This window comes from Taudactylus pleione, unplaced genomic scaffold (genome assembly GCF_031769625.1).
Source record: "Taudactylus pleione unplaced genomic scaffold, aTauple2 ptg000360l, whole genome shotgun sequence".
Classification (NCBI taxonomy): domain Eukaryota; kingdom Metazoa; phylum Chordata; class Amphibia; order Anura; family Myobatrachidae; genus Taudactylus; species Taudactylus pleione.
The window spans coordinates 551,563-566,332 of record NW_028284761.1 but is presented as its reverse complement, the minus strand read 5'-3'; the positions used below and the strand labels follow the sequence as shown (position 1 = coordinate 566,332).

Below are 14,770 nucleotides of genomic sequence, written 5' to 3'. Positions count from 1 at the left end.
CAGCCAATGGAGGAACAAATGAGGCTGGAGACGGCTTTATGAATAGAGACCATACAGCTATTGGAGGAACAGATGATGCTGGAGACGGCTTTATGAATGGAGACCATACAGCCAATGGAGGAACAAATGAGGCTGGAACTGGTTTTATGAATGGATAACTGACAACCAATAGGGAAGCAGAGGTGAAGGCATGTGGTTTTATTAACAGAGTTGACAGGAACAACTCAGTGACTGTTAATCATAACCTGCATATTTTGCAGAGCAGTCTCAGTACTGGTGCTATAGGTCCTATACCAACAAAGGACCTCCCATCTGTATGGAGTTTGTATGTTCTCCCTGCATATGCACAGGTTTCCTTCAAGTACTCCAATTTCATCCGACAGATTGTAAACATACTGGTAGGTTAATTAGCTTTGGATGAAATTAACCTTATTGTGTCTCTCTCTGTAGGGTAGAGAATTCGCAGACAGCTTCATTGAAGCAGGGACTGTAGTGAATGATTAACACACACTGTACAAATTACATTTTTTAATAGGAAAAACAAAAAAGTTTAACAGGCTAATAAATAAGGGGGGGAAAAAAGAGCACAACCACTATTTTTTGTTTATAAAGAGACCAATGAAATACGCCATTAGTGCAATGTTAAAAGATGTGTACTTTATTTTAGCAAAAGAACAACATTGGAAAAACAAGTCTCAGTCTCAGGAGAACGGATCTAGGGGAGGGGTGAGGCTTCAGTTGCTTTGGTCCTGTAATGCCTCCGCCATGAACAGCTTTCCAAGGTTCTGAGAGGTGAATTCTTTTATATTCTGGATGTAAGTATCGATTTGACCTGTAAAGAAGGAACACATTATTTCCCAAGTTAGCAGTTTGTCAGTAAATGCCTGCGGATCAGAACATCTGCGATTGCCCAGCTCCAAAATAAATACAAAATCAGTACATCAGTTATTTAAAATATATTAAGGAGGACATTTACCAGGTCCTCTGATATTTCCTTTACTACAAGCGTTTCATGTAAAACAGTTACAGGGGGAAGAAATGGGGACCCTGTGACCTTGCTAGCCTAGAGAATGAGCCTTTAATCTTCCATAATTCTACACACGCTATACCGTCTCCTGGGTCGGCAAATTCCAGACTGCAAAGTAGTGAATATGAGGCATGGAGGAAGACGGCCCCTGACCACCTGGCACTACAGGCTCTCTGGTTCCTTTATCCATTACAGCTGTCGCCCTCTGCAGTCTGGAGAAAGCTTTGAACGTAAACCACTTCACCGGTTCAAAGCTCATGTATGTCGGGGTAGCCCTATAACCCAATAACTGCAATACTTTAGGTAGTAAGTGCAAAAATATAATAGAGACCCTCTCAATATTCAATTCAACCCAATGGGCAGCCTCAGAAATATTATTAACTGATCAACACAACTGGCCTAATTCACATCAACAACTTCTGGAAGATAATTTTTTTTTTTTTATAACTATGCACCGGAGGAGGCGAGAAGATCCAAGCAGTGAGCAATGTAGTCAGACATTAAGCCTTAGTAAAGAGAAATGTGGGGTGCGTGGGAAGATATGGTGAAACGCGTTAGCTTAAAAGTGACTGGGAAAACATCAAACGTATCAAAACCTAAGCAAAGAGCACTCCAAACAAAACTGGTAACACAGAATTTACCCTTTGGAAGAGAATTATGATCTAGTGGATTTAACGGACACTTGAATGGGTGTTACATGGATGTAACATGTTTAAGATAAAGAAAGGCAGAGGGTTGGAGAATAGGTAACAATATGTCTAACAAAAAAATATGTTTCATAGCTGCCCGGTGTGTGGAACTGTGCAGATTATAGGTAAATCGATATTGAGTAAATCCAAATGTAAAATACCAATAAATGCATTTTATAAGCCACTGGGCAAGGAACAGGAACGAAAATAAATTGTGCTCGCCATCATGGGCGATTCTGTCTGCCCAGATTTAAATTGCCATAATGAAGCAAATTGATCTGACGCAGGAAGACCATTCATATAGGCATTACAGGTAAGTACCGTTCCTGGGAACAGGTATCAGATCTGGAGCACCCGCGACGGCGCACTATATGGTAACCTCTTACGCCAACTGAAATAAAACTGTATGTAAGGTGGTTACGCATTGGAGGGGCGGGCGATAAAAAAAAAAAAAAGAGAAGTTTCCAAGGACGGAAAATACATTATGGAAATGTAGGAAAACGCGCAAAACGAAATGTGGTTAACGAAGACTCGAGATGTAACACAGAAGACCTGATGGCAAATCTATGACCCACATCAAGGGGGAAAAAGAAAAAAAAAAAAAGCTGACTGAAAACTAATTGTGGCAAACAAGAGAATTATTTTTCCTTATTTTTAACTTTTTTTACTTGGGATAATTTGGAAACAAAACACTTCAGAGGTGCCCTAAATTGTATTTATACATATATGTAAGGTCAATACAGAGAAATCTAAGGCTAAGGAGTACATGGGGGACAAGGCATCAGCAGCTGGCAACCACGGACATAGGGCCTGATTAATACCCGTTCGCGAGTACATAACGCTCGCAAGCGGGTCGACGGTCGGTCAGTGCGCACATTAAGTTGGGGGGGTTTGGGGCTCGCAGCAAAACAGGACGGCTGTCGATGTTGATCGACAGCTCGCCCCGTTTTGTGGTCGGGGAGGGTGGCAGCACAAACGGAGGCGTTCCTGACACGTGACGTCAGTAGTGAACTTCCTGCTCTATGGTAACCCACAGCTTAGCGAGCGGCCCGCAGGCCGAGGAAAAAAAAGAAAACGGCCGCCCTGCTTCAGAGCGAGCTCTCGCTAATAGCGTGCACCCCTGAATCAGGGCCATAGGTGGATAGTTTACCGTACAGGTAGTTAAGCTGTGATTACTCTTTACCGCCCCCCCCCCCCCCCCCGCGCGCTTTACCACCTGTGAAGCCAAACTGGCAACGGTCATACTAAGGTGGTCATTTAGACTCTTGCTGACTTGATGGACCGATGCCTTATGATCAGCCTTACTATATAACTACGTATTAGTGGTACGGACTCGGCCATGGCTGTTGACTTTGAACTTGTGACATCATTTGGTTTTCCGATTAACATATGAATTCGGGACAATGAGGTCAGTTTTCTGGTAAGTGGGCACAGTTGCTAGCAATTATCACTGATTTGTGTATATACATTGGAGATTATGTCACAGGGAGAATTCTTTCAGCAAGGGTCCTTGTATTTTCCTGCTGCTTCTGAGATCTGTCCTTGTTTTAGCAGCAAAAACAAATTAGGATCCAATTTCTACCTTTGCAGGATAGAGACGAACTTTCCCCAACTTAAAAACATACACTAGGCGTCAGAAAGTGTGTTAGCAAAAATAAAAATCTGTATGTATTATATTTTCTGAAAAGCTGCTTTGCGGCACAATTACGGTCCTGCGGGCCCAGTTTGTGGCCAACGGACCTGCGGGCCCAGTTCGTGGCCAACTGACCTGCGGGCCCAGTTCGTGGCCAACTGACCTGCGGGCCCAGTTCGTGGCCAACTGACCTGCGGGCCCAGTTCGTGGCCAACTGACCTGCGGGCCCAGTTCGTGGCCAACTGACCTGCGGGCCCAGTTCGTGGCCAACTGACCTGCGGGCCCAGTTCGTGGCCAACTGACCTGCGGGCCCAGTTCGTGGCCAACTGACCTGCGGGCCCAGTTCGTGGCCAACTGACCTGCGGGCCCAGTTCGTGGCCAACTGACCTGCGGGCCCAGTTCGTGGCCAACTGACCTGCGGGCCCAGTTCGTGGCCAACTGACCTGCGGGCCCAGTTCGTGGCCAACTGACCTGCGGGCCCAGTTCGTGGCCATTACTCAAATTACTACACAGACACAAAAATTGCTGAATAAAATATTACTACTTTACAGTTCTCTCATTTACAGAAGAGCAGACTTCATTCTGAACTTGAATTCCTGTTAGCGCCTTATAAAGAGTATTCATAGGCCACACAATGTGTTATTAGAGAAGCTAAGCAGCTCACAGTGGACCTCATTCAGAGTCAGTCGAAGCGGCCGCTCGGTCGTACGGGAAAAGGGGTCGGATATGCAAATGATTCCCTCGCAAGTTGCGTCCCTAAGTTCGGATCGGTAGCTGACCGACCAAGGGGAGGAAGCGGTAGGAAGCCAACAAATAACGCCCCCTTCTCGTACGCATTGCACGTCATCTCCGGGCATATAAGGATTAATCGAGACCATCGGGAACCATCGGAACTGGTCGTAGAGCTTGAGGTTGACCATACCCTCTCTTAAGCTCTACGATCATGTCAGTGTAAAAACCTCCCATGTCACATGTGCCATGACGCTACTTTGTTAATTATGCACTCCCATAAAACGCTGTTCGCATAATTAGGCACGCCTGCGTTCGGATTTCCACTCCCCCGTTTTCAAGCACCTTCCCCTGTTACCACCCACAAACGCCTCCATCTGTCACTCAAACTACCGACCTGGCTGTGTTCAAGGAGAGAGAAATTTCTGATCGTAGCGGCTAGTTTGCGCACGCGCATTGCGAACTTTCCACATGCGCAGTATAGCGAACATCGGTAGTGTATGACCGTGCGGCCGCTTCGACAGACTCTGAATGAGGTCCAGGGTGTGTTATGTGTGTGAATTGATATGTCTACATTAATAAGTTAGGCAGTTAAAAGGTCGACACCAGGTCGAAAGTCAATAGGCTGACAGTTACTTAAAATCGACAGAGTTTAGAGGTCGATATTCAAATGGTTGACACAAAAGAGGTCGCTACATAATTTTTTTTTTTCGTCTTGTAGACGACATTAGTCGTTTTTCCTCCTGTCGTTAACATGAATAGATTTAGTTTTGACGTGAAAGGGCCGCGTAAAGTTGAGCAAAACAGTTTCCACTCAGGACAACTCTAGCCACGTTACGTGTCTGTCCCTGCGCTTTATTGCCGTGCCAAAGTGTAATCTTACCGGGAATTGGACACATTTGAAATGAAAGAATCGTTTTTTCACATAAATGAAATAGGAATGGTAATAAAAAAGGAAAAAATATATATTTTGTATCAGTACACAGGGCGTACATCAATTTTTCAGGAGAAACCGGATAATTCATATCAATCTCTACATGGTACAAAATAAAGTCCATAGTTGTGCTCTATACACTAGTGACAGCTACATCACTAATATCATCATTGCTCTGCTCCCTTCTGTCAAACATTACTGTGTCAAACACCTAATCCTTCCTCCACACATGCTCTATACACTAGTGACAGCTACATCACTAATATCATCACTGCTCTGCTCCCTTCTGTCATACATTACTGTGTCATACAGCTAATCCTTCCTCCACACATGCTCTATACACTAGTGACAGCTACATCACTAATATCATCACTGCTCTGCTCCCTTCTGTCATACATTACTGTGTCATACACCTAATCCTTCCTCCACACATGCTCTATACAATAGTGACAGCTACATCACTAATATCATCACTGCTCTGCTCCCTTCTGTCATACATTAATGTGTCATACACCTAATCCTTCCTCCACTAGTGCTCTATACACTAGTGACAGCTACATCACTAATATCATCACTGCTCTGCTCCCTTCTGTCATACATTAATGTGTCATACACCTAATCCTTCCTCCACACATGCTCTATACACTAGTGACAGCTACATCACTAATATCATCACTGCTCTGCTCCCTATTGTCATACATTACTGTGTCATACACCTAAACCTTCCTCCACACATGCTCTATACACTAGTGACAGCTACATCACTAATATCATCACTGCTCTGCTCCCTTCTGTCATACATTACTGTGTCATACACCTAATCCTTCCTCCACATATGCTCTATACAATAGTGACAACTACATCACTAATATCGTCACTGCTCTGCTCCCTTCTGTCATACATTACTGTGTCATACACCTAATCCTTCCTCCACACGTGCTCTATACAATAGTGACAGCTACATCACTAATATCATCACTGCTCTGCTCCCTTCTATCATACATTACTGTGTCCTACACCTAATCACTAATATCATCACTGCTCTGCTCCCTTCTGTCATACATTACTGTGTCATACACCTAATCCTTCCTCCACACATGCTGTATACACTAGTGTCAGCTACATCGCTAATATCATCACTGCTCTGCTCCCTTCTATCATACATTAATGTGTCATACACCTAATCCTTCCTCCACACATGCTCTATACACTAGTGACATCTACATCACTAATATCACTGCTCTGCTCCCTATTGTCATACATTACTGTATCATACACCTATTCCTTCTTTCACACATGCTGTATATACTAGTGACAGCTACATCACTAATATCACTGCACTGCTCCCTTCTATCAAACATTACTGTGTCATACACCTAATCCTTCCTCCACACATGCTCTATACACTAGTGACATCTACATCACTAATATCATCACTGCTCTGCTCCCTATTGTCATACATTACTGTGTCATACACCTAATCCTTCCTCCTCACATGCTCTATACAATAGTGACATCTACATCACTAATATCATCACTGCTCTGCTCCCTATTGTCATACATTAATGTGTCATACACCTAATCCTTCCTCCACATATACTATATACACTAGTGACAGCTACATCACTAATATCATCACTGCTCTGCTCCCTATTGTCAAACATTACTTTGTCATACACCTAATCCTTCCTCCACACATGCTCTATACACTAGTGACAACTACATCACTAATATCATCATGCTCTGCTCCCTTCTGTCATACATTACTGTGTCATACACCTAATCCTTCCTCCACACATGCTCTATACACTAGTGACATCTACATCACTAATATCATCACTGCTCTGCTCCCTTCTGTCATACATTACTGTGTCATACACCTAATCCTTCCTCCACATATACTATATACACTAGTGACAGCTACATCACTAATATCATCACTGCTCTGCTCCCTATTGTCAAACATTAATGTGTCATACACCTAATCCTTCCTCCACACATGCTCTATACACTAGTGACAGCTACATCACTAATATCATCACTGCTCTGCTCCCTTCTGTCATACATTAATGTGTCATACACCTAATCCTTCCTCCACATATGCTCTATACACTAGAGACATCTACATCACTAATATCATCACTGCTCTGCTCCCTTCTGTCATACATTACTGTGTCATACACCTAATCCTTCCTCCACATATACTATATACACTAGTGACAGCTACATCACTAATATCATCACTGCTCTGCTCCCTATTGTCAAACATTAATGTGTCATACACCTAATCCTTCCTCCATACATGCTCTATACACTAGTGACAACTACATCACTAATATCATCACTGCTCTGCTCCCTTCTGTCATACATTAATGTGTCATACACCTAATCCTTCCTCCACATATGCTCTATACACTAGTGACATCTACATCACTAATATCATCACTGCTCTGCTCCCTATTGTCATACATTACTGTGTCATACACCTAATACTTCCTCCACACATCGTTTATACACTAGTGACATCTACATCACTAATATCATCACTGCTCTGCTCCCTTCTGTCATACATTACTGTGTCATACACCTATTCCTTCCTCCACACATGCTCTATACACTAGTGACAGCTACATCACTAATATCATCACTGCTCTGCTCCCTATTGTCATACATTACTGTGTCATACACCTAATCCTTCCTCCACACATCGTCTATACACTAGTGACATCTACATCACTAATATCATCACTGCTCTGCTCCCTTCTGTCATACATTACTGTGTCATACACCTAATCCTTCCTCCACACATGCTCTATACACTAGTGACATCTACATCACTAATATCATCACTGCTCTGCTCCCTATTGTCATACATTACTGTGTCATACACCTAATCCTTCCTCCACACATCGTCTATACACTAGTGACATCTACATCACTAATATCATCACTGCTCTGCTCCCTTCTGTCATACATTACTGTGTCATACACCTAATCCTTCCTCCACACATGCTCTATACACTAGTGACATCTACATCACTAATATCATCACTGCTTTGCTCCCTTCTGTCATACATTACTGTGTCATACACCTAATCCTTCCTCCACATATGCTCTATACACTAGTGACAGCTACATCACTAATATCATCACTGCTTTGCTCCCTTCTGTCATACATTACTGTGTCATACACCTAATCCTTCCTCCACACATGCTCTATACACTAGTGACATCTACATCACTAATATCACTGCTCTGCTCCCTTCTGTCATACATTACTGTGTCATACACCTAATCCTTCCTCCACACGTGCTCTATACACTAGTGACAGCTACATCACTAATATCATCACTGCTCTGCTCCCTTCTGTCATACATTACTGTGTCATACACCTAATCCTTCCTCCACACATGCTCTATACAATAATGACAGCTACATCACTAATATCATTACTGCTCTGCTCCCTTCTGTCATAAATTACTGTGTCATACACCTAATCCTTCCTCCACATATGCTCTATACACTAGTGACATCTACATCACTAATATCATCACTGCTCTGCTCCCTTCTGTCATACATTACTGTGTCATACACCTAATCCTTCCTCCACACATGCTCTATACACTAGTGACAGCTACATCACTAATATCATCACGGCTCTGCTCCCTTCTGTCATAAATTACTGTGTCATACACCTAATCCTTCCTCCACACATGCTCTATACACTAGTGACAGCTACATCACTAATATCATCACTGCTCTGCTCCCTTCTGTCATACATTACTGTGTCATACACCTAATCCTTCCTCCACACATGCTCTATACACTAGTGACAGCTACATCACTAATATCATCACTGCTCTGCTCCCTTCTGTCATACATTACTGTGTCATACACCTAATCCTTCCTCCACACATGCTCTATACAATAGTGACAGCTACATCACTAATATCATCACTGCTCTGCTCCCTTCTGTCATACATTACTGTGTCATACACCTAATCCTTCCTCCACTAGTGCTCTATACACTAGTGACATCTACATCACTAATATCACTGCTCTGCTCCCTATTGTCATACATTACTGTGTCATACACCTAATCCTTCCCCCACACATGCTCTATACACTAGTGACAGCTACATCACTAATATCATCACTGCTCTGCTCCCTTCTATCATACATTAATGTGTCATACACCTAATCCTTCCTCCACACATGCTCTATACACTAGTGACATCTACATCACTAATATCACTGCTCTGCTCCCTATTGTCATACATTACTGTGTCATACACCTAATCCTTCCTCCACACATGCTCTATACACTAGTGACATCTACATCACTAATATCACTGCTCTGCTCCCTTGTGTCATACATTACTGTGTCATACACCTAATCCTTCCTCCACACATGCTCTATCCACTAGTGACAGCTACATCACTAATATCATCACTGCTCTGCTCCCTTGTGCCATACATTACTGTGTCATACACCTAATCCTTCCTCCTCACATGCTCTATACAATAGTGACATCTACATCACTAATATCATCACTGCTCTGCTCCCTATTGTCATACATTAATGTGTCATACACCTAATCCTTCCTCCACATATACTATATACACTAGTGACAGCTACATCACTAATATCATCATGCTCTGCTCCCTTCTGTCATACATTACTGTGTCATACACCTAATCCTTCCTCCACACATGCTCTATACAATAGTGACATCTACATCACTAATATCATCACTGCTCTGCTCCCTTCTGTCATACATTACTGTGTCATACACCTAATCCTTCCTCCACACATGCTCTATACACTAGTGACATCTACATCACTAATATCATCACTGCTCTGCTCCCTTCTGTCATACATTACTGTGTCATACACCTAATCCTTCCTCCACACATGCTCTATACACTAGTGACATCTACATCACTAATATCATCACTGCTCTGCTCCCTTCTGTCATACATTCATGTGTCATACACCTAATCCTTCCTCCACACATGCTCTATACAATAGTGACAGCAACATCACTAATATCGTCACTGCTCTGCTCCCTTGTGTCATACATTACTGTGTCCTACACCTAATCCTTCCTCCACACATGCTCTATACACTAGTGACATCTACATCACTAATATCACTGCTCTGCTCCCTTCTGTCATACATTACTGTGTCATACACCTAATCCTTCCTCCACACGTGCTCTATACACTAGTGACAGCTACATCACTAATATCATCACTGCTCTGCTCCCTTGTGTCATACATTACTGTGTCATACACCTAATCCTTCCTCCACACGTGCTCTATACACTAGTGACAGCTACATCACTAATATCATCACTGCTCTGCTCCCTTCTGTCATACATTACTGTGTCATACACCTAATCCTTCCTCCACATATGCTCTATACACTAGTGACATCTACATCACTAATATCATCACTGCTCTGCTCCCTTCTGTCATACATTACTATGTCATACACCTAATCCTTTCTCCACACATGCTCTATACACTAGTGACATCTACATCACTAATATCATCACTGCTCTGCTCCCTTCTGTCATACATTACTGTGTCATACACCTAAACCTTCCTCCACACATGCTCTATACAATAATGACAGCTACATAACTAATATCATCACTGCTCTGCTCACTTGTGTCATACATTACTGTGTCATACACCTAATCCTTACTCCACATATGCTCTATACACTAGTGACATCTACATCACTAATATCATCACTGCTCTGCTCCCTATTGTCATACATTACTGTGTCATACACCTAATCCTTCCTCCACACATGCTCTATACACTAGTGACAGCTACATCACTAATATCATCACTGTTCTGCTCCCTTGTGTCATACATTACTGTGTCATACACCTAATCCTTCCTCCACATATGCTCTATACACTAGTGACATCTACATCACTAATATCATCTCTGCTCTGCTCCCTTCTGTCATACATTACTGTGTCATACACCTAATCCTTCCTCCACTAGTGCTCTATACACTAGTGACAGCTACATCACTAATATCATCACTGCTCTGCTCCCTTCTGTCATACATTACTGTGTCATACACCTAATCCTTCCCCCACACATGCTCTATACACTAGTGACAGCTACATCACTAATATCATCACTGCTCTGCTCCCTTCTGTCATACATTACTGTGTCATACACCTAATCCTTCCTCCACACATGCTCTATACACTAGTGACAGCTACATCACTAATATCATCACTGCTCTGCTCCCTTCTGTCATACATTACTGTGTCATACACCTAATCCTTCCTCCACACATGCTCTATACACTAGTGACAGCTACATCACTAATATCATCACTGCTCTGCTCCCTTCTGTCATACATTACTGTGTCCTACACCTAATCCTTCCTCCACTAGTGCTCTATACACTAGTGACAGCTACATCACTAATATCATCACTGCTCTGCTCCCTATTGTCATACATTATTGTGTCATACACCTAATCACTAATATCATCACTGCTCTGCTCCCTTCTGTCATACATTCATGTGTCATACACCTAATCCTTCCTCCACACATGCTGTATACACTAGTGACAGCTACATCACTAATATCATCACTGCTCTGCTCCCTTCTGTCATACATTACTGTGTCATACACCTAATCCTTCCTCCACACATGCTCTATACAATAGTGACAGCTACATCACTAATATCATCACTGCTCTGCTCCCTATTGTCATACATTAATGTGTCATACACCTAATCCTTCCTCCACACATGCTGTATACACTAGTGACAGCTACATCACTAATATCATCACTGCTCTGCTCCCTATTGTCATACATTACTGTATCGTACACCTAATCCTTCCTCCACACATGCTCTATACACTAGTGACAGCTACATCACTAATATCATCACTGCTCTGCTCCCTATTGTCATACATTAATGTGTCATACACCTAATCCTTCCTCCACATATGCTCTATACACTAGTGACAACTGCATCAAAATCCGTCCAGTGGTTCTCGAAAGTAGTCCGAACAGTCACCTACCAGGGACTTTATTTTATACTATGTAGAGGTTTTACAGAGTCCTTTGAGTGTCATTAGTTCTGGTGTGTGTGTGTCTACATTGTGTATATACATATACAGCTGTGTCCTCATTCATCTAGCCTAAATACGCCATGTGGTGAGAGAGGCCTGGTGCTAGTGAGCAGTCAGGTTTCATGTTCCTTAAGCTAGCGTCGGGCATCTTTTTCGCCTGAAAATGCATCTTCGTCGCAACGCGATGCAACTAGGACACCACGCTAGTTCGATATCAGACTCTTGTATATATCTGCGCGCAACTGAGTCTCTGATATAGGAAGTGCTACGATGCAACGGGCGCGGCTTTTCTCAACGCCAGGTTCCGTATGCAGGTTCAGTCGCACACCGATCTACAAGTTTCACATATCAAATTAATCAGCACGGTCTCCTGGTGCCTCCAAGTCGCATTAGACTGCGAAGACGACGCATTTTCGGGGGGAAAAGACTAGGGATGTTGAGGCTCGGATTAGTTCGGTTTTGCACGCCAGGTTCGAATTTTTTCCCTCCAGAAAACGGGACTCGGAAAGAGGCAAAACGTCATCTTTCATGGACAGACATCATTAATCCTGGACTTGACGTTTTGCCTCTTTCCGAGTCCCGTTTTCTGGAGGGAAAAAATCCGAACCTGGCGTGCAAAACCAAACTAATCCGAGCCCGCATATCCCTAGAAAAGACGCCCGGCGCAGAGTCACACGGGACCAGACACGCAACTGCAGCAAAGCTTTCCGAGCACACATCTGTATGGTGACAAGTGCTCTGTATAACAGTGTACAGAATGTAAATACACAATGTAATTACAGCACAATAATTGATTTTCGCTCACACCGTACCCCAGGGTCTCAAGTGCATGAAGCAGAGAATATATTTTACCTTGTAAAATCACAGCTAAAGGAGACCCCCATAGCTGAGATCTGCTTTCTACTCCTGGCTGAATGTAAATTGTCATTAATAAAAGAAATATAATAAAATAAAATCTCAGCGCGAGCCAGGCGAATCGCAGCTTAACGGCCATCCATGTAGAAAATGAGCCCTGGACCTTACAGAGTATCACGGATGCGTAAGCCATTTCATTTACGCGTCTGCAGTGCTCCTTTTATTCCGCCAGAAAAATAGAAGCTAGAGGGAAAATATGGGTCTAATAAATAGTATACTCTGCTGAACGCACTCCGTGAAGCCACAGGAGAAAACACTGAATAATCATCAACAGCGAAAGTCTTGGTAAAACTAAGTAAATGAAATTCAGGGGATTAATGGCCTGCCAGATACTATTTAAAGTGCTCCTGCGGTTTCCGTAACCGCTACCAGCAATTAGGCTGTGATTATACGCATTGTACTACTTCTAATACGCTTTTGCGCAATTGGCCGATACTCTCTGGGCTACTGATGGCGACAATTCATTTACACTTACCTGCAATGAGAAGGGAATCCATTCGAGGTGGCGGAAGAGGAGCCTTAAATAGTTTATTCACGTCTTCCTCGGGTAGCGGCGGTTCCCCGCGGCTTTGCCGCTGAATGTTTTCTTGCTGCCGTCTCTGAACGTACTGAAATACGAAGACCAGTTACGTTATTTACAACATAGGTCTTGGAAGATTCATGTGTGACATAACCGAAACACATAACATACCTAAGAAAAGAAAAAATCTAAACTTCAACTGAAAAGGTGCAGAGACAAAAGGTTTATAATGGGCGGCTTTGTTTTTGTTTTGTTTTTTAAAAGTGAGAACCAGAAGCGGTAAGACATTTCGTTAACCAGCCCAGGGGATAATGGCGACAATTCTCCAATTGCCCTATTAAAACGTCTTAATCATCGGCAGCCAGTAGAGTAACGGAACCATGTTGGACCTGTAAATGGGACATTTCTACAAGTTGAGCAATAAACAGTTACTGGGAGTACAAGAAACTAGGTGGTCGATTTTCCAGTAAAAACTATGGGGGGAATTCAATTCAACGCGCTATTGAATAGCGACGGGAGGGACTCCCGAAGCTATTCAATACACCGTGCTGTTTGGGTGCGCTAAGGATTTCTTCTCGCACCCCCCTGGGCACTTTGGTCAGAGAATGCCGGTTACCGCGCCTTAACAGCCTTGTTAAGGCGCGATAACCGGCATTCTCCGTCCACACAGCGCACTGAATTGCTCCCGGCGCTATTCAATTCACGTTGAATTGAATCGCCTCCTATGATGCTTACAGAATCAAGTTGATCATACATAGGGGGGGGATTTATCAAATCTTGGAGAGGGATAAAGTGGAGAGAAAGTACCAACCAATCAACTCCCAACTGTCAAGTTGAAAGGCTGTGCTAGAAAAATGACAGAGAAGCCGATTACTTGGTGCTTAATCTCTCTCCACGTCAGTACTGAAAACAATTCGACATACTGTGAGTGACAATTTTAAACCACGAAAATGTAGAAAACAAGGTGTGTCTTAGAGCAACCAATAAGTGTAATTTTTCTAGAACAAAATTAAAGGCAAGAGCTGATCGTTTAAATGTCAGAGGGACATTGATGTGACCAATTTGCTGTAAAGCAGAAAAATGAAGGACAAGAATCAACTTTGAAAGTATTACTAAAAAAAATAAAATAAAAATAACAGCAATTGTAGTTTACGCAGCCCTCAATGTGTGTTATATTCTTTAAACAAAAAGAAGAAAAGCTCTCA

General features: G+C 42.8%; 1 protein-coding gene across 1 annotated transcript in view; it reads right to left on the bottom strand.

The window, feature by feature from the left end:
• Positions 1-635: 635 nt before the first annotated feature.
• EIF3H (eukaryotic translation initiation factor 3 subunit H) overlaps positions 636-14,770 on the bottom strand; it is a 159,830-nt gene continuing 145,695 nt past the window's right edge. The window contains exons 7-8 of the mRNA XM_088444367.1: positions 13,521-13,653; positions 636-832 (exon numbers count right to left, since the gene is read on the bottom strand). Of these exons, the coding sequence (XP_088300493.1) occupies positions 735-832; positions 13,521-13,653 (231 nt within the window). The 3' untranslated portion in view covers positions 636-734. The remainder of the gene's footprint in view (positions 833-13,520; positions 13,654-14,770) is intronic.